This window comes from Capsicum annuum, chromosome 5 (genome assembly GCF_002878395.1).
Source record: "Capsicum annuum cultivar UCD-10X-F1 chromosome 5, UCD10Xv1.1, whole genome shotgun sequence".
NCBI classification, from domain to species: domain Eukaryota; kingdom Viridiplantae; phylum Streptophyta; class Magnoliopsida; order Solanales; family Solanaceae; genus Capsicum; species Capsicum annuum.
In genome coordinates this window covers 47,598,273-47,625,133 of record NC_061115.1, presented here as the reverse complement: position 1 = coordinate 47,625,133, position 26,861 = coordinate 47,598,273, and the positions used below count along the sequence as shown (strand labels likewise).

Sequence of the window (26,861 nt, the reverse complement as noted above, 5' to 3'; positions counted from 1 at the left end):
ACCAACTTCAATCTGCTTTGAGATCTCCTCTTTGATTTTCAAACTCAAATTAGGCTTGTACTTTTTGAGTTTCTATTTGATAGGGAGACAAGATGGGTATGTGGTCAGTCTTTGAGTCACTATCGATGTTCTTAGTCCCATCATATCTCCATAAGAAAAAGCAAAGGCATCCGTATGCTTTTTCAAAAACTGGATATATTTCTCTTTATCTTCTTTAGACAAGTGAACGCTGACGTGGGTTTCTTTTATATCCTCCGAAGACCCTATGTTCACTTTTTCCAATTCTGTGAGCTTTGCCTTAGGTTTGTCTTCAAAGTCTTCAACTTTTCTGACAAATTCCTGGGGGATTTTAAATTCCTCTGTATCATCGACCTTGCTTATATTATGTTGTATTGTCTCATTAGATGTCACAATATCAGATTCAATAGTTTTAAATGTGATTTTGCTGAAAGAACAAATAAAGAACGTTAATAATCGAAAGGGGAACTTTATTAATAATGTGAATGTCTTGAAACATATTGTTGAGAATAAAAACAAAGAAACTGAAATTTAAAATCATCCCGGATGATCGTGTTTATTAAAAATAAATGCTAAAACATTCAAAACTCTGTTAAGTTAGCCCAAGTATTCGGTAAGGCCTAGATAGAGTGACAGTCCAGCTACTGACAACGACTTTTTGTTAATGGATTGGGCTAAGGTATTCTCCTTCCTCTCTAATAACAATATGGTAACCGTCTTCCTTGGTCAGAAAAGAAGCCTTAAGCTTTCCAAAATATCTTCTTTGCCATTATTCAGAAAATCAACAGAACGGAAGGTCTCACATAGTGCAGGCAAAGGCTTAGGTAGAGGGCAGTAGTAGCCTTTCATAGGTGGCTCCCATCGAGGTAATCTTCTATAGTGCATTCATATTCCAGACCGAAGGAGTCCATCTTAAACTGCGGCTATATGAGCTCAATGATTCCTTGCAGTTTTCCCCCAAACCTTTACCTGGTTCATACCTTTTCATCAACTTTCCACCTATATCCTTCCAAGTCATGTCTACCTCCATGGTCTCATTCCAAGTTATGTCTACCTCCACGGTTTCAATCTCATCTTGGCCTTTGGGAGAGAGAGTGATGTCCTCGGTCATGGCGAGCCCTTTCAATATCTCTGTTACTTTGTTAACTTTATTCTCACTATATTCGAGAAATCTCGAAGAATGAAAGATTTGGTATAATTATAATACTGGGTCAGGTGTGTTTCCTCTTTTGTTTGCCTCTTCATCAACTACATATCCCAGCCCGCAGTTGTATTTCTTTTTCTCAAATACTAAAGGATCAATTATTCCTTCCAATCTGGTGTCGAGACCTTTTCCTCTTCATACCCCAGCCAACTTATGTAACTCAAAGCATTCAGGGTTTTCTGAAGTTGTATGTAGCTTATTATGTCTTCTTCAATATTCCCAATCCATTGTAAAGAGTCAAGCCCTCGTTGTCCTCCTTCACCCCATATTAATACCTCTTATTGATAGTACTCAAATCGGATGCATCGGTGTAAGGTGGACAGGACTGCACCAACCATGTGGATCCAAGGTCGTTCGAGCAGCAAATTATATAAGGAGGGAATGTCCATTACCTAAAATAGTATGGGGAATGTAGCAGAGCCCAATGTGATGTTCTGTATGATTTCCCCGATAGTGTTTCTCTGGGAGACATCATATGCCCTTATGACCCTTACTCGGGGTTGGATTCTTGCCATGTCAAGTTTAAAACTTGTCAAGGTGGAAAGAGGACAAATGTTTACCCCAAAACTAGGATCAATCATTATGCGTGAAATTTCCCTTCCTTCACATTGTACGGTGACAAATAATGCGTCATTATGCGGCCCCCCTTCTATGCTTCCCACCAACATAAGGGTATGAAATATTTCCCCATCAAGGTCTTCTTTTTCTTTAATAGAGTATATAGGATGCCTCTTCTCTCCATGTATCACAACCTCCTTATGATTGTATTCAAACTTAAGGAATTGATAAAGAGTAGAGGATACGACGCCGGCCGCATAAAGCCATGGACGTTCAAGCAGCAAGTTGTAAGAGGCAAGGATATCCATCACTTGGAAGGTTATAAAGAAAGGGACTGGCCTCATCACTATTTCCAATGGAACTTCCCCAATAGAACCCCTTTGGAAGCAATTGAACCCTTTTATATTCATCTTCCAAGTCTGCACTTTGGACATATCAACCTCTAATCTGGTCAAGGTGTTCAAAGGGAAAATATTCAATCCCAAGCATGGATCAATCAACACACGGGATATCATTCTTCCCTCATACTTTAGTGTGAAATGTAGAGCCCGATTGTGTGCTCTAACTTCAGGATGTAATTCATCATTATGGAATGATATTTTGTAGGCCTCAAATACTTACCCTACCATATGGGCCATCTCCCCGCCTGTTATGGTAGCTGGAATATAAGCTTCACTTAAGACCCTCATCAAATCCTTCTGGTGATTCTCTAAAGTCTAGAGCAATGCAAAAAGTGATATTTGGGATGGATTCTTACTCAGTTGCTCTGTTACAGAATACTCATTATCTTGTACCATCTTCTAGATGCCATCTTCTTCAACCCCGATGACAGGTTTCTTTCCTTTGAGATAACTTCTATGAAGCAAGTTTTTGGGCGTGTATATTCTGCCTGATCTGGTGACACCTTGCGCAACATCTATCTCGACAGCCTTCACTTTTCTTGGAATGTTGAGTCCATAATTCCATGGAACTACATGAGGATTACATACAGTCGAGGTAGGTCTCACAACAGTGAAGGGAGCTTTGGGTGTTGCGACCTTGAATTCAAATGGTGCATGCTTCCGTACCCTAATAAGAGTATTGTCTCCCTTCTCAATGACCCAGATAGAATGCTCCAGGTCTATATCATCATCAACATTGAGCATATTTACTTCATGAGTGGGGAGAGGATTGTGGGTGATGTTCGGTTCTGGGTCCTTCAACTAAATCACCTTAGTATCGATCAGTTGTTGAATTTTGTTCTTCAATGCAAAACAGGCCTCAATGGGGTGCCCTCTCATGCCAGAGTGGTAGGCACAGTTTTGATTATTTTGATACTGTGGTGACTTCATGTCAACTTGTACAGTAGAAATGGTCGTGATATGGCCAGCTTTTTTGAGCCTTTCATACAATTGAGCCATCGATTTCGCTAAAGAGGTATACTGTCTTCCTTCACATTTTTGCTTGGGTTTGGTGGCCGAAGGCTTGGTAGCAGAGATATGAGTAGGATGGGTTGTTTGGACTTGGATGGGTGTGGCATTATATACAGGGTAAGAAGGATTTAAAATTGTGGAGGCACTTCGTAAGGAGGAGGCATTTGTTATAATGGGGCTTGATATGGCATTAGAGGTTGTGGTGAGTAGAAGGAGGTTGTATATGGTGTTTGCGGGTAAGATAAGGGAGATAGAGCAGGGGTTTCATGGCTTGAGATATTCTCCGAAGGCTGGGCTACCATTACTAACCTTTTCTCTTTCTTCTACTTATTTTCCACTGCTCCTATAGATTGAGTGTTCAAGTGGATAATGCTACCATTTTTAAGACTCTCCTCAAATATTTCTCCTATTCTGATTATTTCAGAGAAGCTTTTGTCTGTGATCTTTATCATTTTGTCATGGTATTGTGGCTCTTGTGACTTGATAAAATATTTCTTTATTTGTTGCTCTTCACCTGAAGGTAGAGCTCTCGCAGGCTCGGCCCTCCATCTCATGGCGTATTCATGGAAGGATTTATTTGGCTTCTTCCTCATTGCCTGCATGTAAGTCCAACTCAAAGCATTGTCGGTATTATACCCAAACCAATCAACGAAGCTAGACGCCACGTCAAGCCAGCCTGCCCACTTTTTCACACCCTTCTCAATGTACCATGTGAGGGACTCTCCCATGAGGCTTCTCATAAACAGCTTCATCCAAATTTTCTCATTCTTTCCTACACCCACAAGTTTGTCATAGTACACACGCAGATGCACCTTAGGATCTCCAATCCCATTGTACAACTCACACTTGGGAGGTTTGTACCCCTTCGACAGTTCTACATCTGGGTGAATGCACAAGTCTTCGTAATTGAGACCCTTGATACCCTTGTTTTCTTCCAAATGTCTCAACCTCTCAACTACATCCTGCATCGTATAATCATTCACTAAGTTATTGGCTGTGGGTTGAGAATAGTTGAGTGAAAGTATTTCAACATAGATGGGGTTCAGATTATGGCTTCCAGATGTCTGATGGTGGTATATGTTTGGATGTAGAGGATTTTCTGGAGAAGGATAAGCGGAGTTTTTAGGCTCTTGGGTAGGCATATATAAAGGAGTTGTGGTATTTTGGATATTTTGAACGTTGGTAGGAATTTGGGGCTGGAGATGAAATGTTGGATGGTCAGAAGGAGTTTGGGATTTTAGGATAGCAAAGCTATCAGATTGCAGTTCCGGAGTGTTCAGGTTAAGGGAAAGTTTATCCGGGTTGCGTACTTGGGCCAATTCTTCTTATAGTTCATGAATTCTTTGTTCCATTTTCATCATTATTTTGTTCTGACCAACGATACTGTCCCCTTCTGAACTAATACCTTCCTTTTCTCCAACAATGTGACAATCACCCATTGCTTCTTTTACTCTGGAACTTGTAGGTAAAGGAGGAGAAGAAGGAGGATCCCCTTTTGATCTAGTATGATAGGCCAGACTGCACAAATTAACCTATGGGAAGGGAGAACTACACAAACAAAAGAACAAAAGGTGAAGAAGTTAGTGCGTTAGTGATAAAAAAATGAACTAGATTAACATATAGCACATTGTTTGACGTGTCCTATGATGGAAGCCTCTTTTTGAGCTAGAGGTAGGGCTATCGCTGTTTAAGAAATAATTATGCCATAAAATAATGCCATTTTCTGAAAGATAAAACCCAAAAGAAAAATAAACTCTATTTCATTTGAACTGTTTCAACATTGCAAAATAAATACAAAAAAATGAATGCTAAACTAAATTCTAAATAGGTCCTCTTCTTGCTTCTTCTTGTCGGCTTCTAGGGCCTTGTCAAAGTAGTGGCGGCTTGTCAATAGATAAGATAATGCTAATTTTTCCCCTATGCTCCCCATATTGGCACAGTCCTTTCCTTGTTGGTCAAACTTATCACGGAGTTCTTGTACTTTTCTTTCCATTGTCCGTGCACGGTCTTCCAAGATTCCAGTTGCTTTTCCATGTTTGCCATTTCTTTGGCATTCTCTGTAATTATGTGGTGGTTACGTGCTTCAGATTCTAGAGTCCTCTTCTTGAACTTGCGGTAGAGGGCTTGTGCTTCATCCTCCTAGTCATTGATATGTATACCCCTTTTGATACCTGGGGTCACTTTGTTCTTCCACTCAGCATGCAACCATTTGATATAACCCACCATGTAGCCTGCATTGTATCTGTCTGGCACAATCCTCTCCATATCTAGGTGGGTTTTTTTACCCCAAGTCTCGGCAATGTCGTGGCCATTTGGAATCTTATCATCTCTATAGTAGACTCGGTATGCATCTATGTTAGTAACTCATGGAATTAATTGTTGCCTTCCTGCTTGCCTCATTAGTCTAGTAGGAAAGTACGGTTGCATCCCATGAAGTCCCATCAGAATCAGGGGTTCTTGTTGTTGAGTAGAAATCATGAAATCTATACTCGAGAACCATTCGAACATCCATTGGATGGAATCTTCGGTCAAGGCCCCCAATATTCGTCCCCACTTCTTTGTCTCATTCGGTCACTTGATCCTTTTGACTCCCAGTGTGACTCGAGTATCGTGGGTAGTGATATTCTCGATTCCAAACGATCTAGGCATGCTTTATACACTATGAATTTTCTGAAGATGCTCAATCAACCACAACTGTAGTAACAAATTGCACCCTTCAAAATGTTTGGCGCTGTTGTTGCAATGCTCAAGAGATTGATAAATATCTTCCACTATCATGGGTAAAATTGTGCAAGACCCCTTTTGGATCCTATTGCATAAGGCATAGGCTACGGTGATCATACGAGTGTGCACTATTTCTTTTACTTCGATTGGAAAGACCATCGTTCCTATCAAGTAAATGATGAATACAAAGATTCATTTATCTTCCTAAGAGTCGGGGTTAGAACCTTCTACTACATATATTTATTTTCCTTGATTGTAGGTGAATATATTGGCCAAGTAACTAATAGGCATCTTTTACCTCATTACATATGCTACTAGTTGACTGCCATGGAGACCCAACTTGCTGCTTGCTTCTTCTAGAGTAACACTTTTGGGGATGATAACCTCATCCTGTTGCCACCGATTTTGGAAATATCTTATTTTCTACATATCCTCCTATTTCTTCCAGAAGCGGGGTCATTTCCATATCACTAAACCTGAATACCGATCTTGTTTCATCCCAAAATGCAGTAACAACTTTAATAAGTTCTCTTCAAGGATTGATGTTCATGAGAGAGGGAAGACTACCCAATACCTTTTCTACCATACTTTGTCCATAATATCCAAAGTTGGTCCACTAATGTTTCATGTGCGGCGTTGTGCACCAAACCATGTCAAATTTAGGGTATGAGGTCAGGAGGGACATTAAATATGCTAAACAAAGTGTTAGTCTACCCAACCCCCAAAGAGCAAATGACATTATTTTGGCATAATTGTCTCTCAAAATGCCCGTAAATAGTAAGGTGTTCTTTTTGGGATCATGGGATCCCTTAGAACTTTGGGCCAGGTTTTCTATCATGACATCCTATGTTTTTTAGAATGCTTATTCCTTAATAAATGGATAAACGGCTAGGTTTTAAGAATAAGAGTGGTTTTGTCACGGTTCCCCCAAGTGGAAAAATTGAGAGGGAAAGTTTGTGGCTGTCAAGACACCGTTGATCGATCAATCCACAAGGCATTTCCCAAAGGATGTTTTAAGAAAGAACGTCCGTGCAACCACGTAACTGTTCGTACTAAGAAAATAAAAGGGGTTTCCAAGTAGAGGAGAATTATGAGCGGAATGCCAGTTATATAAAGCAGTAGAACATAACAAAAATACAATAACATATTCACAATATTAAAGTAAATTAAGCATCAAAACATTTAGCAAACAGAAGGAAAAAAATGAAATTGGCATAGAGAATACATACAAAGGGGAAAGGAGGAGGGAAAAACATGCAAGTACAAATCATCAAAAATAAACAAATAAAAGAGGAAAGGGACAAGGGAGAAATGTAAACATGTAGAAAATACATAGTTAAAGAAAAAATAAAGATGATCAAACAAAGAAAAATAAGAATACCACATAAAATAGGAACTTGTAATGGTTAGAACCTAAGATCCCCAGCAGAGTCGCCATTTAGTCACGTCCTATTTTCCTCGTGGAAAGCAATATTCGACATGACCACTCATTTTGGGATTGTTAGAAGGGAAGGGTGTAAAGAGTCGCCACCTAACATATTAAGGTGCATTAGGACACCGGTCTAGGTTACTATGAACCTATTTTGTTGTTTAGTCTTAGTTCACCAGAGTTCGAGTAAGGGTTTAAATTAGCTCGAAAGGAAGGTGTTAGGCACCTTTCGAGGTCCACAAATGTGGTTCCCGGCCAAATTCATACTCTATGTGGGGATTCTATGTGATCAAATAAATTCTTTTATTTTATTAGTAATATAATATTTGGCTAAGTGATAAAGCAATTAATAAACGTTTATTTTAGATATTCATCGTCTAAGTGATAAAATATATAAAAAAGACACGCGAGAAGAAAGAAGGAAAATAATTATAATAATGGGGACTGCTTATGTATTAACTAATTACCCCAAATAAACATGTAAAGTAAATAAAAAGACTAAAAAAAATCATCAAAGTCAAACAAAGAAATATTTTTGTCTTATTCAAATCAGAACCCCAACTTATTTAATCATCATCCGACCAATTGGTTGAACTCTTAGATAAGTAACAATGTCATTAGTCTTACCTTCAATATATGTTAGGATTATCATTTCCGAATGACTACCCGTCCCACCCCACCTAGGCTGGATGTCAAGTCTAAAGGCGTTCTATGACAAGAAGAAAACTAACGTCTCTTAGTAATACTTATCGTCCCACCTATCACTCAAGAGACATTGGACTTTACTATTTTGGATTTGTGCTCCAGACAAAATTAACGCTATGTTGCCTAGGACCCTAAGCGCGTAACACATTAAACAGAAAGTAGCACATAATAATCCCAAGTTAGCCTCTTGATTAATTAACGAGATTAATTAATGTGATTAACATGTGAAGACAAATAATTATTCATTTTTATATCGTTAACATATAGGTATGATATCTAAGTGTTCAACAATTGATAGTGTGAAAAAGACAAATGTGATTTTTGTGTGTAACAATGCATCGTCAAATTATTAAAGGAGGGTGTCCAAAGTGTTGTAAATGTGTCAAGAAATTATGCTCTTGAGATAGTGTTATGAACTAATGGAAATATAAGAAATTAACAAAAATATTAAAATTCATTAACATACTAAGGGTGCAATGATGTACTTAACTTGTTGAGAATGCCTAAAATCTAACATTTTAGAATGCTGAAAATTATGCAAATAATGCAGAAATTTAATGTTAACATCTTGTAATTTCTATAATAATATTTTGAAAGTTTAATTTAAACATGCTAGAAGTTAACTGATTGATGTGAGAATATGATTTTTAGCATGCAGGACGTTAATTATCTTAGGTGAAAACATAGTTCTAAACATGTTGAGCGGAATTCATTAATCGTCATGAAGAAAACATTATTAAACATGCGAGAATTGTCATTAAACATGCTGAAAATATTGTTAAGGCGCAATATTTTCATGTTGATATGCTGAAAATATGCAAAAAAATGCCTAATGTCTAATATTTCAACATGATGAAAATTTGAGAAATAGTAATTTAACATGCTGAGCATTAGTTGTCTACGCCTAAAATGCACTTTGAAAATGATGGAATCCAATTGAACATGCAGAAAAATTAATTTAAACATGTTTAAATTCAATATTAACGTGCTCAAATTTGTTTTAATATGTCTAAATTATGTTAGCACGCCTAAACATGCAAATCAATATTTCATAAGTTGTGCTTAACATGCAAGAAATCAATGTTGTAGCCTAACGTCTTATCATGCTTTAATTCAATATGGACATGTTATGAAGGTATTAGCATGCTTAAATTTTATTTTAATGCGTCAGATATTAAAAGAAACTCAAGCAATATCTGAAAGCATCTAAATGATTCACACGTTAATGAATCCTACTTTTGTGTGCCTAAACGATCCACGTAACATGTATTGCACATTAACCTAAGTTGTGCCTATCTATACCGTTCATATAGCACGTAAATCCCCGCTCCCCAATGCAGTCCCCTAAAATTATTATTACAATAATAATAGTGTTTTTTTTATAATATTACAAACCAAGTAATATGAAAAATAAAAGAAAGAGAACGACTAGCTATAAAGAATACATGATGAGGGACTTACCAGTAAGCAGCTAGTAAAAGAAATAGAGTCAAACACTTGTAAGAATAATAGAAGGATGGCTCCAATAAGCCTTGGAGGAAAACCAAAAGAAACCAAATATCTAATTGCCTCGTATTAAAATAACAGATATTTTGTTTAAGAGAGTAGTAGGGATTGTAATTGTAGCTTCCGAGCTGTTTATTACTTGAAGAATGAAGTGTTTATCTAGTAGAGAAAGTTACGAAATACATATGGAAGGAGAAAGTCCTGTCAATCGAATACAATATTAGTTCCTTAATTAAAAGGATCAAAATCAATTTTGGGATTGAAAAGGGAAATTTAGCAAAAGTAAAATATTCTTGAACACAAAACAAATAATAACAGATATGCACAATTATTAATATTTACCATAAATAAAAATTCGTCAATCATATGCGATATTCCCTACTCACAATATTTTAGTTATGTTAAAAGAGGGATCCAAGTATACCAAAAATAGACAAGTAAGAAAAAAAAAACTTAGCATTTGCCATATAAACCAACACTAATTGAAAATAATAGGGCGATATTACTCAACAGTGCTCCAATCACCAAAATTATCCTAAATTAATTCGAAAATTGTGCCAAATCAATTTTCTACTATCACAATTAGGAGCAAACACAAACAAATTTTCAACCATGGCCAAAATAAAGTTACCAAAGTAAGACGCAATTCGCATATAATTAAATTAAAACGAGTATAGTTCCATAATCATATCAAGATCTAAGGTCACATATGTTAATTAAAGGATATAGAAAAACATAAAATTTAAAGGCATTATGTCAAAATTCATAGTCATGCTTCACAAATTTTACATCTAAAATCATGCAAAGAACATAAAGCACAACGAGGAAATTCAATCAATGAGGAGACGTCAAACCCGAAACACGCATATTATGACTCGTTTAGAGGATCGGAGATGGTTGAACTATGACTGACGGAGGCAGATTCCGACGGCATGGAGGCTCGGCTCATCGGAGAAAGCACTGGTTGCAGCAATGGGGTCATTTGGTTGGTCGCTGGCTGGTGGTGATCGGAGCGGGAGGGAGGCTAGAGGTAGTGACTGGTGTTGTCGTTGGTTGAGGAAAGGTGGAGAGAGGCATCACCAATGGCAGGATGGATGGTAGCCATGGCTATTTTTAGAGGAAAATTGTAGAGAAATAGAGAGATCCTAGAGATAGAGAGTGAAGAGTTGAGACTCTTTTCTGAAGAATGAATAGGGTTAGGGTTTGTGGTTGTTTAAGAAAGGAAAATAATGGGACTTGATCTCAGCTGTCAGATCAGTTTTTGATCGACGGTTGAGATCTAAGGGTTGAAAATTTAATCTAGATTTGGCTAAAATTAAAATAATTGAATCACAAATAGGTTATGATTGTAATAGATTGGCTAAAATTGTAAGAAATTAGATAAAATTTGTCTACAAGATAAATAAGTTAGGCAAAACAATCATAAGTAGGCTATTATTTAAATAGTAGTAGTAGTAAATAATAATAATAATTAAATAATAAATAAATAATAACAACAATAATAATAATAAATACTAACAAAACAAATAATGCTAAATAATGGAAAACTAAATAATGTATTTGCAAAAGTGTGAGTATGCACAACTATGTGAAAATAATTTAATAAATATTAATAATATCATATAAGAATGTCATAAAAAATTGTAAAACTGATGCTAAAAGATAATGAAATAATTTATGCATTTTTTTCTAAATTATGAATGTGACACGTAAATATGTATTTAATATAAGAATAATGTGTAAAACTATTAATATTTATTATTAAATATTTTTGATAAAATAGTAGCCTAAAAGTAATATTGGGAGGTCAAAATTGGGTGTCAACACCCTTCAAAAGAAACAACTAGGATAGTGAAAAAATCAACAAGAGCATTTCCTTACCAAAGGAAATGTTGTACTCTTGTTGTTGGGGTACTCCTAATCCTATTTATGTACTGCACTTCTATTGCCACACTCCAAGGAAGTTTCCATAGTCCTTCTAGTATTTGAACCATTTATAGAGAATCATATTCTACTATAATAGGTTCAATCTTAAATTTATCACAAAACTCTCAATATTCCTTTATCATTCTTGCCTCAGCCACCATATTAGTAGAATCTGGGATTTTGATACCTTTAGAAATTACAAAAGACGCCGAATGATACCTTATATAAAAATGTGTTAAACTGTGTCCAGGTTGCCTTTGGAGGCACCATCAGTATTACCTATAAACCAGTGAATTGGAGGGGTGTTTTGAACCTATATGTAGGAATATATATCTCCATAGCCATCACCATATCATACCAATTGTTATATTCTCACTATCCTTAAATCTTCATCTAATAAATCTCTTCGGAGTATTATTGATGTCCCTAATAATCTTGTTATTTGTATACTTTTCACTATGAAAAATAATGTTTCTTTTCTTCCCAATAAACCAAAGTAGTATCAAAGGTACTACTTGAGAAATTACTCTCCATCTCTGATTACCTTGAGTGTTTCACCACCTTCTGACATTGTATTTCATAAAACCACTTTGTCTAGTCTCAACAACTCTTGAATAATACTCCCAAACTACTCTTGCAACCTCTCCATTAAAAATAAGTGATCAATGGTCCCTCTTTTTGGATTAGTTCAATATATACAGTCTGGAGATTCATTGGCATTCCGAGAATTAATCAAGTGAGAGACTACTACCTTCCTTAGCCAAACTCTTCAAGCCAGGTGAAGGGTTTTAAAAGGTAGACTTGTACACCAAAATTTACTCAAATGCTTATCAATATCCTCATTTTATCGACACAGCTCCCATGCACTTTTAACAGAATAGATACCAGTACTATTTAAGGTCCAACATAGATAATCCCCTTAATTCAGAAACTTTTAATGTACTCATATTATTCTTGAAATAGTCTAGTACATGCCCAGGAGCTCTTGTTTGCATTTCTGACTAGGTCCAGTCATTAGGAGTTAAAAATTCCCCAATTTCTTTAATTTCATGACAACTTAGAGTATCATTGTGATTTTTAAATAATGAACCAAAATTTCTCCAAATATCAAACCAAATGCTTAAGGTTCCTCTTTTAAGTTATCGATGCAGAAGTTGTTCTACTTCTTCTCTAGCTTCAAACATATACTTCCAAACTTGAGAACCACCCGTCCACTTAAACAAGGCATGAATTTATTTTTTCCAGTATTTATTCCATAAGAAATTAGACCACAAAGTGCTTTGTTTCCTAAGCTTCCACCGTAATTTAGCATGCATGGATTTAGAGACATCAAAAATGGATTTGAAACCCAGGCCACCTTCTTTCTTAGAAATGTACACTTTACTCCAGGTTGACCAATGCCTAGACCTTCCAGTATCTTTATTACTCTAAAAAAACTTAGCAAAAATCCTGTGAAATTCTTTTAACACATACTTTTGAGGGACAGTTACAGAAAGGATGAAAACGGGAATACTTTGTAAAATACTAGTAATTAGTACCTTCTTTCCTCCATATGAGAATTTTTTTCCCTTCCATGTTTGAAGTTTTCCTTTTACCTTCTCTAGAAGCTCTGCATAATCTTTTTTCCTCTTCTTCTTGTGAGTAATTGGGCATCCTAGATATTTAATTGGATATTAAACCCTACTCATGCCTATAATCTATCTCACTAATGTGTCTATTGCTGTAACAACATTTTGATGAATATAATAACAACCTTTTTTTTTTACTTATCTTCTGCACTTATTGCACCTCATAATCCTACAAAATGGTAATAATATTCTCCAAAGAATAAAGATTAGTGGAAGAAAAAATTATTGTATCATCTACATATGCTAAGTGATTTAATTTTTCACTCCACATTGGTACCCCAATTCCAACAAATTAACTATCTTCAAACAGATAGTTAAAGACTCTTATGAAAAACACTGCAAAGAGAATAAATAAAGTTGGATATATAGGATCGCCTTGCTTCACCCGTCTATTTGAATTGAAAAAGACATGAGATTTCCCATTAATAAGAATAAAGTACTAATTATTGGGAACTAGTCTCCATATCAGATCAGCAGAATCATTTGAGAATTCCATTTTTTTCAACATTTTAATCAGAAATATCTATAAAACCCTATGATGCTTTTTCCATATCCATGTTGATCACAATAGTAGCTAGTTTTTCTCTTTTATTAATATCTATTATCATCTCTTGAGTCAGTAACACATTCTCTATTATGCTTCTACCTTTGATAATGCTTGATTGGTTAGGTAAAATAATCTTAGGTAAGATGCCTTCTATCCGATAATGAATGATTCTGGATAGAATACTATTGACAAAGTTACTCAATCTAATTGTGCTCAAATCAGAAAATATATGTACATTAGTGTTTTTAGGGATTAGAATTAAATTAGAGTTAGTAATGGAATTGGGAAGAGAGTTACTAGAGAAAAAGTCATTAACCATTTTGATAATATCACCTCCCACTATCTCCCAACAAAATTGATATAATATGCCTGTAAGATCATCTGGACCTGAAGCACTACAAACATTTAGATTAAAAAATGCCCTCTTCACGTTATTAGAATTTGGAAACCTACTTAAGAGAACATTTTTATCTTTAGCCACCATCTCTGGAATATAATCAATCAATGAGTAATTAAAAGGATATGTTTCTTGTTTGAATTTATCTTTGATAAAATTGCATAGCTTCTTGTACCACATCTCTTTCATCTTCTAATCAACTATCATTTGCATCTTATATCCTCGTTATTTTTAATCTCAGTCTTCTTTCTTTCACTAGACTATGAAAAAATTTAGTATTTTTGTCCCATTCAATAAACCAATCATACCCTACTTTCTGTTGCCAGTAGCTCTCCTTTAAATGTAAGTATTTTCTATACTCAGCTTTGGCTCTCTACATGATAGTCCTATGCTTAATTGTGGGAGATTTTTCAAATAAGTATTCCTTTATTCTAGCAATTTCTTCTCTGATAGCTGGAAAATATAACCATAAGTTTTCCTGTTCCACACTCTCAGGGTCTTGTTTGCCTTCTTTATCTTTCTCTAGGTCTAAAAAGAATAAACGAGGAATCATCATCCCAATTATGGTTAACAACTTCTTTAAACTTCTCATGTTGGGTCAAAAAGTTAAAAAGTATGAAAGGTTTATTAGCAGAGGTGATATTATTCTAATTGATCACTAAAATTGAAGCATGATGTGACCTATCTCTAGGTAAATTCTCAACCTCTATATGGTTATACTGCATCTAAAAATCTATATTAGATAAGACTCTATCAAGTCTTTAAAAAATGCAGTCCTTACCCACTCCCCCATTCCACCAAGTGAAAGGACTACCCTTGTAATATACTTGACTTAGAACTGAGGATTCTATAAAAGTCTTGAAATTTTTAGCATCAATATCAACAAAAGGTAAACCTTTAGTTTTTTTTATCTTTGTTCAAAATCACATTGAATTCACCACCTATTAGCTTGAATATTTGATTTTATTTCACTTACTTCTTCTTCCTCACTCTGTGATAATTTATTATGTCTGTTAGGAACATGGGATATTATGTTATTCAAGATCTTATTAGGGAATTCAATTTATTGCAGACTTATTTGTGTGTCATCAATCTGCACTATTGTGAGAACCTTCATAATAGCTAAGTTTTTTGAGCTATTTATTTTGCTTTTACAAATCTTTAGTAGAAAACCCAACATGCTGTTGTACACTATTACTTGATCTAGCCTCTGCTGTAAATATAATATATTTCCCTTGATTGGTAATATGAAATTGGCACTCTATAGGTAATTCCTGATCAGGTTTTGGCTGACATACAACCACTTTTGGGCTCTCTTCAGTTTCCATAGTTATCAACTTGTTGTGTGTATCTCCATCAGTAACATAATTAGTATTTATTTGTATGTGTGTGTCATTAACCTGTAATTATATGGGCATCTTCATGCTGCTCATTACTTGATTAGCTTCAATTGTCCCATGTTAGCTTTCTATTAACCCTTTCTTTTGTTGCTTTACTGTAAATGTCTTGTAAACCCACTCTTTAATGGACTGATGTTGACCTGTAGAAATATTTTTGAGATTTTATTTTTTTGGTTGCTATTGCTGGTTATTTCCTCCCTTCAATCCCATATTTTTACAGCTGCAATTACATTATAGGATTATTTTTCAAAGACATCTGCCTCATGTGAAGCAACTTCATCAACTGCCATAGAATCCTCCTTCTATTTCTCCTTACTTTAGGCATCAAATTTATTGGTTGTGTTGATAGTTTTGTTAGGTCTCACAACATTCCCATTAAGCATCACGTCAATAGTTTATCAATGGTAAATCTTCTTTTTGTTGGATTCTACTATGTCTTCATCATATTTTTACTCTTCAGAAAAATCTACCTCTCAGTATTAGCCACAGTTATCTCATTTTCTTCAGTTCCTTGCTTATCTTCTATTGTATATTGCCTCTTTATCTCCGAATGAATCACTCTACATTCTTCTACATCAAGCCCTTGGAGTCTACATTCTTTACAGAACTTAGAGAAACCATCATCCTTCTATTTCTCCTTACTTTAGGCATCAAATTTATTGGTTGTGTTGATAGTTTTGTTAGGTCTCACAACATTCCCATTAAGCATCACGTCAATAGTTTATCAATGGTAAATCTTCTTTTTGTTGGATTCTACTATGTCTTCATCATATTTTTACTCTTCAGAAAAATCTACCTCTCAGTATTAGCCACAGTTATCTCATTTTCTTCAGTTCCTTGCTTATCTTCTATTGTATATTGCCTCTTTATCTCCGAATGAATCACTCTACATTCTTCTACATCAAGCCCTTGGAGTCTACATTCTTTACAGAACTTAGAGAAACCATCATATTTAATTTTAATCCTCTCTATTCTTAATTCATTAGTTTGAGGGTAAATAATCTCCAACTCCACAAAATTAGGAAATTTAGAAAACAAATCAACCTGAACCCTGATCATAGCACAATTAGGTCTAGTTTTGCTAATACTTGCTGCATCCAAGTGTAAAGGCTTCCCAACTGTTGTGGCTAAATAAAATAATGATTTGTTCACATAGAATATTGGCTTCAAGTCTGGGAATGAGATCCATGCCAAAGCTTGTAAGGTTTCTTCTTCTACCCTAAAATTTGCATCATAAATAAATGGCCTCATAGGATAGGAGTAGACTTCTCTATCCAAAAAGTAATAAATATTTTTTGATAGCATGCTAATAAAAATCCATTTCCTACTGAGTCTTATCAGAATGGATTTACGCTTTAAAAATCCAACCATGCAATCACCTTTAACATTGTATTGTTTTGAAATTTAAAGCCGTATCTCATCTCGTTCAAGTCAGTCGTTTGGAAACTTGCCAACAATTGTATATTGTAAATTTATATTGTGAGTTTTCTATGATATCCATTCTACAAAAATCTTCTTTAAGTCCTTTGGATTCTCAAAATTCCATCTCTATACTAAACCTTTTTAATAAAAATGGGATCCACCTCTGAATTAGACTTGTGAACGTTCCCATGGTTTTTTATAAAAGCTAATATAGCTCCCACCTAATGGATATTTGACTCTATTGTTCTCCTTATCAGTCAATAGATCCAAGGGTTGACTGTAGGGTATGAATGATTTAGAAATTAGGGAGAAAAATCTTAATTTGAGAGAGCTATATTCTAGTCAGCCCTAATAACTGACTGATCAGTGGCCGGTAAGGCAATTAATGATGGTCAGAGCTTAAAGATTTGGCAGAAATCTAGGAAAGAGAAGAGAGCATAACAGAAGAAAAAATCTCAAGCTCCAGTAATCTTTATGTCATCAAATCACTTTTACTTGTAGTGGGCATTTTTTTCCTTATCCAAATTATAAATCTTATCCTCAAGAAGGTTTACTTGAAAACATTTTTTTTGTGATCAAGTAGTGTAAACAAAATTGGTATATTACTTTCCTTGTATGGGTCAATTTTTTTTTTTTTGAATTAATTTCTCAATTTGCTATATCATTTGAGGGGGAAAAATACAATGTCCATTCCCATTGACTGTTTTACTTTCATCCTAAAAAGATCCATACATAAAACTTGTTATTCTTTAAATTATTATTTCCTATTCAACCTACGTGATTAATTTGATTTTTTTGGACATATTCTCCAATCCAAGATTTGGTGTGATTAATCACTTGGGAGTAATTAATTTACTTTTTTCAAGAAGAATTTACTGTCCAAAAATGGAATAATTACTAGAGCATTTTTGACTGATAAATGACTCATTTGGAAATACTGGGTGCTGAGTTAAATGTTTACCTTAAATGACTATGTAAATTCTTTTATATATTGAAATTTTTAGTCTCCAATTTCCCACATTCTTTCTAATGGAAAGGACTATTTTTTATATATTCATTTTCTTCTTTTTCAATATCATGTTTTATTCACAAATCAAATGGGTTGAATTCAACATTTGAAAATTGTAATTTGTTTGAAGGAAGTTGGATTATTGATGAATCAACCGACCTTATGATTCATTAAGTTACTCATTTTTACGTGATGATTTCAATCGTCTCAAGAATGGAAGTCCTGATGAGTTTTACCTTAAATATAGATGGTAGCCTTCTTCTTGCAATTTACCCAGGTATGACTTGCTACTCAAACTTTTTTATTTACTCTATCTTTTAATACATACATAAAATTGTAATAAAAAAAATTTTAAATACCCAAAAAAGAAATGAAACAAAGTATTTACCATTCAAATTGAAAATGAAAATAAAAGAATGTTAACAATGTTTGTAATCACTATTTAAAGATATTAGTATTAGTCTCGTTACTATAATTGCAATAAAAAAATATAATGTATATATACATACATACATACATACATACATACATACATACATATATATATATATATATGTATGTATGTATGTATGTATGTATGTATGTATTGGATTGTGCTCAGGAATAGTGTGAATGGATGAGCTTATCGATCATCGGCTCAAAAGTTATTTTGGTTGAAATAAAGAGCATGCTAAATTAGTCAACTATTATAACCCAAATTTTTAAATGGACTAAATTGGATGGGTTAAATAGATTGATAAATGATTAATTGCATGAGTCATATATTCATAGACTAATTTTTCACCCCTAATACTATCGTACCATCCAATATTTTATTAAATTATTTATATGTATAAATTATAGTAAAGCTTTCTATCGCTCAATTTAGTGTAAAATAAATTAACATTCATGTCAAATTTTAGTAAAAGTGAATTTGCTTTCTTGAATTATGACAGATTTGATGGAAAAGTTTTCCTAGAAAAAATGAAAGGAAAAAGGCTTTTAAATGGGCATACTATTAAATTTTTTTTATGAAAATGTAGTTTGCCCATTTTTGGGCAAGCCCTATTAATATTTTTCTTCTCCCCAAACATTCACAGGCGATGTTCGTTGTAGTTTGATCATTTTTGGCTAAACTGTCCATTTTTGTACATAAAAAAAGAAATGTTCATTTTTATTCCCAGACTTAAAAAAGTGTCCCTTTTAGCTCCGAAATTTGTTGTATCTTGTGTCTTTCTTTGGTTTACTTTGACCAATGGTGCAGATGGGGTTAATCCAAAGGAGAAAAAATGCAAGGGTCAAACTAAATTTCTAAGAAGATCAACTTTTCCAGGAGAAAGTTATCCAGGACAGCCTGTCATAACGAAAGTGTTGAGTACTATGAAGAAGCATGTATTTTTGCTTGATATTACATTGTTGACTAAATTAAGAAAATATGGGCATCCATCTATTTATGGCTCAAGTGGACAACTAGATTGCAGTCACTGATGTATCACTGGAGTACCAGACACTTGGAATTCACTCTTATATACAACTCATATTTAATAGTGTTGCTTTTTAAGTATAATGTATTTTCAGATTTCCTTATTTAAACAATTAATATGGTATTCTTGACTTGAAAAATTCTTGAAATCATGTTCTCTCTCTCACTCTCTTTCTCACAACTTTTCCGTCTCTCGACATGGTATCTAAATATAGGAAAACTTATTTAGATGTTCGTTTCGCCCATCTAATTTATTAATCATGATTGAAGTATAAATGGGTAAACTACATAAATATGCCCTCCACAGTTAGTGTCTTTATTTTTATCCCCTATAAGAAAAGTTATGTTAAACTGGTCTTCGTGCTTTTTTATTTATGTGTAGGATATTTACCTATTTGACCCTCTATACCTTAAATAACTTTAAACAACCCTCCATTATTATTTATCTTTCAAGTTTTAATTTTTTTCTCCTTTTTTTTTTTAACTTTGATTGCTATTCCTTTATAAAAAAAATTCTCAACCTTTATTCTTTTTTCCCTTTCTCCTCTCAACTTTGATTTTTTTTCTCTTGTATATTTTTCTTTGGTTTTTATTTTTTCTTTTCTCCTTTTTTATTTTTTTAGAAACATGTTTCAAAGCCCTTATTTTTGTTTTTTTTCTTCATTTTTTTTCTGTTTTCTCAACCTTTTTTTCTTTTAGTTTTTTCTTTTTCTCCACTCAACTTCTATATTTTCCTTTTTTCTTTGATTTATATGTTTAAAATATTTTTTCCTTCACTTTTTTCCCTCAACTTATATTATTATTATTATTTTCTTTTATTCGATTCCTTCCGAAAAATAACCTACGCCCATGAGAAAAAGTTGGCATTACCAAGTTGTGTTTTGATTTATTAGATTTTCTATAAATCTTGCATTAAAAGTAAGACTCATCCCAAGCACTTTCAAACAACAAGTTACGTCTCATGGGAAAGAATTGACATTACCACATTCTATTTTGATTTATGGATGTTTTATAACTATTGTCGTAAATGCAAGACTTAGCCCAAGGACTTTCAAACAACAACTAAGACCCCTTGGTCAAGAGTTGATACTAACACATTGTGTTATGATTTATAGGATGCTCTATAACGATTAGCTTAGAGGCAAGATTTAGCGTAAGGACCATCAAACGATAAGTTATGTCCCATGGGTAAGAGTTGACACTACCATATTGCGTATTGATTTACAAGATGCTTTATAACTCTTATATTAGAGGCAAGATTTAGTTCAAGGACAATCAAATGATATGTTTTTCCCTATAGGCAAGAGTTGACACTACCATATTGTGTATTGATTTATGATATATTCTATAACTTTTTCCCTTAGAGATATGACTTAGATCAAGTGATTTAAAATAATAAGTTACACCCAAAGGTTAAGAACTGACACCAGCATATTGTGTTTTGATTTTTTAAATGCTCTATAATTCTTTCCTTAGAGGCAAAACTTATACCAAGGGCTTTCAAACAAAAAGTTCCACCTCATGGGCAAGATTTGATACTACCACATTGTATTTTGATTTATGAAATGTTCTATAACTCTTGTCTTAAAGATAAAACATAGCCAAAGGACTTTCAAAAAATGATTTATATCCTATTGGAAAGAACTGATACAACCAATTTTTTTTTATTTACGAGATGCTCAATAACTCTTACTTAAGAGGCAAGACTTATCCCAAGGACTTTGAAACAAAAAATTTATACTCCATGGACAAGAGTTGATTCTACCATATTTTGTCTTGATTTATGGGATACTCTATAACCTTGCTTTAGACACAAGATTTAGCTCAAGAAATTTCAAACAACAAGTTATGCCTCATGGACAATAGTTGACATACCACATTTATATCTTGATTTGTGAGATGTTATATAACTCTTGTCTTAGAGTCAAGACTTAACTCCCTAGAGAAACAAGTTATGCCCCATGGGCAAGAGTCGACATTGCTACATTGTTCTTGATTTTATGAAATATTTTACAGCTCTTGCTCTAGAGGCAAGAATTATCATATAAACTTACAAATAAAAAGTTACACCTCATGGGAAAGAGTTGAAACTACCACATTGTGTCTTGATGTATGAGATACTCTATAACTCTTGTCTTAGAGGCAAGACTTAGCTCAAGTAGTTTTAAATAATAAGTTACGCCCTATGAGCAAGAGTTGACACTTCCACATTATGTATTGATTTATGAGATACTCTATAACTATTGGCTTAGAGGCAAAACTTAATCCAAGGACTTTTAAACAACAAGTTATGCCTCATGGGTAAGAGTTCAAACTACTGCATTGTATGTAGATTTGTGAGATTTTCTACAACTATTGTCTTAGAGGCAAGACTTAATCTAAGAACGTTCATGCCCTTATGTTTATTTCAATGTCAAATAAATAAGATACCCTTTGCGAATTATCCATATTTCTATTTATTAGCAAAGAATAATAGGAGTAGAGAAAAAAAGAGAAGAAAAGAAGGAGGAAAAGAAATAAAGATCAAGAAAAAAAATATATGTTGAGAAAAACAAAAACATAAAGAAAAAATAAAATAAAAATAAAAATAAAGTTTGAGAAAAATAAAAAACATAGAATGAAAAAAGAAAAACATAAAGGTTGATACAAATGAATTAAGAAAAAAAGAGAGAAATGAAAAATAAATAATGTTTGCGAAAAAAAAGAAGGAAAAAATTAAAAAATAAAAGAAATAAAGATTGATAAAAATGAATTAAAATAAAAAAAATTAAAATAAAAAATTAAAAAATAAGGAAAAGTGATAAAGAAGAAGAAGAAAAAATAGTAGTTGAGAGGCAAATAAGTATGGAAAGCGTAAAAACATTTGAGGTTAGAGGGGAAAAACGTACATGTACTATACATAAAAAGGAAGAAAGACTAATTTATAAAGACTTTTGTTATGGGAGACAAAAAAACAAAGTCACCCAATATGGGGGGCATCTAATGTATTTTCCTGAGTATTAACTATGTGTTCATTCTACTATATATGTTGTGTATAGATATGTGTATTATATATATAACATATGTATATTATTATATAGTATATATATATTTAGTAATACATTATCTATACACAGTGTTTATATTTTACAAATCAAATTGCTCAAAGACTTCAGGATGTAATTTTCCCTAAATATTTTCACACTATACAATTGTAAGATTGTTCCATATGATAAGATTAGACTAGAGATATGCATCCAGTACACTCTTGAATTATGATCAAAGTTTATATGACACACTCCAACTTTACAGGTGTCTTATTACCCTCCTGAAGTTAATTTTAGCTTTTTTTTGTCACCTTTTTGTGCTAACGTGATACTGTTATGACATAAAAATTATATTGATATCAAACATGTTATGTCAACTAAAAAGATGTCATGTCAACTAAAAATATTGATAAAAATATGCTAAAATTTAGTTCAAGAAGGTGATAGGACCCCCGTAAAGTTGGAGTGTGTCATAGAAAATTCGGTCATAGTCCAAGGGGATACTAGATGCTTTACTCATTAGACTATGAAAATATGATCCACTCTAACTTGGGTCATTGACTCGTCAATTTATTGTTTCAACCCATTTTAACTTAATTTAGGTCATCTAAAAACTGACTGATATATAGTCCAAATTAATATATGAGAAACCATGTTAAAATATTGTTGAAAGCATATATTTTTATTTGATATGTTATCTATAGTACTAATAACAAGAGAAATACATATTTTCTCCATTAAAGTTAATACTGTATTTCAAGAAAACACTTAAATTTTGTGATGTTTCTATTACACCCCTTTTACTCCCGAACAACTTTGAAAGTATATCATTGCACCAAAACCAAAAAACACAGAGCAAGTAAATTTTGTACATGAGAAAATTATATTTTAAAAATTAAGATGGTCCTAGGCCAACTTTATTAATGAAATCAAAGTCTACTTACAAAGAAATAAAAAGCAAAAAATCTGGCCAAGTCGAATTGACTTGGTCAATTCTAAAAGAGAAAATAAAATAAAAGTTAAAAAATCTAAAGCAAAAACAAAACATAAAAAATCTTTCAACAACAAACATCACTCTAAACTCTCTCAATGTTTCAAGCTGCTTCAGAGAATTCAAAGGTCTAGTTTGATGTCTTTAGTGGAGTTCTATAGCTTATTGGAAAAAATAGTCAACTTTAACGAAAATATAGCATCTCAGCTGAGTTACTTCCTTGTAGATTCTAGACTTTTAAGATGATCTAAATGCAACCCTTCTTCTACCTCTATTCAGATCTATTAATCCTTTGATTTGGTTGATTCTATTCTGTAGCCTCAAGCTCTTATTAGGTGTGGTGGATACAAACCAAAAAACCCTTTGTCCATAAGTAGGCTTATGGATCTCAATCGACGTAGATATCTGTTTTTTTCTTAATCTCAGCTCATCCATTTTGATATCTGCTCTATCTTATTGATCCCATCCACACACCCACAATTTTACAGGTTAAACTTCATTCAAAGTTAATACTACAGTATTTATTATAGTTTTGCCTTTGTGTGTTATTTACTGGTACCACTTCCCTTATTCTTCCTCTGTGTGGTTATTGATTGTCCTACAAGAACAATGTTTTTACCTTTTTTATTTGCAGTTTAGTTTGGTTCTCTATTGATGGTGGTGTGGAATCTTAGGTTAGAAAGACTCAACTTGTCTGCATTGAGAATTCTTCTAGCTTGGATTGGTAGATCCTAAAATTGTTGACAATTATTTGTACCTACAACATTAACAACATAGTTAGCTAAAAAATCTGTCAATTAATTCCCATCTCTGCATATATTTTGAATTTGACACAATCCTCTAGCTCCCTTATAGTTAATCCTGTCTACCTCCATAACAATATTGCATGGAACTTTCCATTCTCCATTAAGTACTTTGTCTATAGTTACACCATCAATTTCAATCATATCTTGGAAGATGTTAGTGCTTTCACAATGCTTACTTCCTTGTTCACTAGCTTTCACTTCAGCACATACACTTGTGGTGTTAGGCACTATCTCTGCTCTAGTATAAATGAGGTCTCCTCTCCTATTTTTGATTATGTAAACTATGTAAGTGATTCCTAGATTGCCTTTAAAGGATTCATCTATGTTGCACTTTTACCAATTTTTCTCTAGTGGTCTCCATGTAATGGCCCTTTAGGTCATTTTTGGTATTTCCATATATTTTCATTGGTTAGAGATTTTCTAAAGCTTTCCCAAGTCATATATGACTTGTTGGAGCTGGAAGTTTAGTTATAAAGCAGTTTATTTGATTTTTAGAGCCAATTCTCTATTTTGAACTCTTTACTGGTAAGAATTGGGTATTGGGCATAAACTTTATCTTAACAACCTTGCATGACAATTCCGACAGTTTCATCAGCTCTAGAATGTCTATTTTAGGCTTGGAGACCTTTGATTCGGGTCCCAAAGTTTTCAAGCTCATTTTAGGCTATTAGTCGGAAGTTGATAAAAATGGCCCTTGGGTGTGCGGCCTACTTTTTGTCGAAACGACTTCAAATAGAAATTTTGAATATGCCATTGAGTCCAAAATATCAAATTTAGTAGGGTAGTATATTTCATTTGAGTTTATAGGATTTTGAATGAATCTTGAGGGGTCGGTGGAAACTTGAAAAATTTCCAAGTTTCAGCTAGTGCATCCACGATGTCACCCAAATTACACCTCCTAAAACTATAATGTGGTCGCTTGTCAAATATAAAATCCAACAAGGTTTGAATCAAACCCACAGGGAATAGGATGAAAATTAGTCAGAAGATTGTTAATGTAGCTGGAAAGTGCAAAAAGTAAATGAGAATTTTTTGTAAGAATAGTAGTAATAGTAAAAATGCTTGGCAAATAAGGTTGTTATCAGTGTGACATGATCACTAGAATTATGTTTCCTCCGACTTCTTAACATTGTAGACTTATCGTTCTTGTCAAATTATCTCGATGCCTTCCATGTAGAATCTAAAGAGTTATGTTTCACCTAACTATCTATCGACCTAGGTTTGGGTGAATTTCACTTATCTCCTCATGGTCTCAGAGTGTCGCATTACTAACCCTTTTTCTGGATATCAGTTTAACTATCTCTTTTCGATCTCAAGTTAATTAGATAAAGGTTGGTAGCCTCAAATTACTATTGTGATCTTTTTTTCCTAATCTCACCCTCTCTCTTGAGTAAGTTTCGAATACAGGTGAGTTCATAACATTTGCCACCGTTAAGAAGGCAATCAGAGCGAAAAAAGCCACAATACACACAAGAAAAACAATCAAGAATGACTTTACACCTTGTACTTCATTAATATATCAGGATTTCCACAATCCTACTTATAGAGTTTAGCTGCTCATAATTGTTAGAACACACATATAATTCATAATTGATAGCATATGAATGAACTCACAAATAATTAAGAATGAAAATCAAAATCTCAACTTTATATCAAATCCTAAAAACCAAGAACAAGAACTCTTTGAACAAAACTGAATCTTAGAACTTAAAACAATGTAATAAGTGTATGAAGTGCGTAACCTAATAATGAAACATCCAATGGGTATTTATAGATACATCAGAAACCCAAGAAAACTTATCCTAAATAAAGTATGAAAATAGAGTTCGCACTAACCTATAACCACACTTATGGGTCGTAGGTAGGTTTTTAAAAATGAGAGAAAACTTCAGGCTTCAGAACCCCTAACTACGAGGGGTACCTACGAGGCCATAGGTAGTACCTGCGCCTAATAGCTAGGGTCCTTAAGAGTCAGACTTGAAAATTAGCTTTCAGAACTTTACTTCTTCTACCTATGTGGCCACCTACGGGAACGTAGGTAGTACCTATGGACCGTAGGTAGACCTCCTACTTCACTTTATTACTTTTTGCTCCTTCTCTACTCTAAACCATATTTTCCTGCAAAACCAACATAAAAGCACATCATATCTAACTAAAATACCTAATTGCTTGCATAATTTTCTAGTTTTACGCATCGGTAGTACTATGAAACAATGGCCTATCAACACCCTTAACTTAGAAGGTTTGCATGTCCTCAGGCAACTAACATATAATAGAAGAACACAATGTTTAAATAAAAGAAACCCAAGGTACCTATGACAGTCAACTCAATTTGGCTCAAATTACATATCCTCACCTACTCACATTTTTGAAAATCAATGTGTAACCATATGGCACAACAATATGACACAAAGAAATCAAGTGATGGCATTTATTAGCAACAAACTACCATGCATCTGTACAATTTACACTACTCGCAGTTAACACTACAACCAATGTACCCTTACAACAAAGAAGTCCCAACTCATACAGTATAATAAAGAATATCAATTTGGGGATGATATCAAGACACTCACCCTCTCAAAAGAAGTTCTAAAAATGTGCATAAAATACCATAGACTTGCTCTTATTTCTTATAACTTATTTTTTTGGACAGTTGGTATAGGATTTCTATAGGAATTTTATAGTCTT

General features: G+C 33.6%; 1 protein-coding gene across 1 annotated transcript; it reads right to left on the bottom strand.

The window, feature by feature from the left end:
• Positions 1 to 3,515: 3,515 nt before the first annotated feature.
• LOC107871755 lies at positions 3,516 to 4,334 on the bottom strand. The gene has a single exon (XM_016718642.1). The coding sequence runs from the start codon at positions 4,332 to 4,334 to the stop codon at positions 3,516 to 3,518; it is 819 nt and encodes a 272-aa protein (XP_016574128.1).
• Positions 4,335 to 26,861: the final 22,527 nt, after the last annotated feature.

What these genes read in the sequence shown, in the direction of transcription:
- LOC107871755 (XM_016718642.1), bottom strand. Translation starts at nt 4,334, where the DNA reads ATGCCTACCCAAGAGCCTAAAAACTCCGCTTATCCTTCTCCAGAAAAT.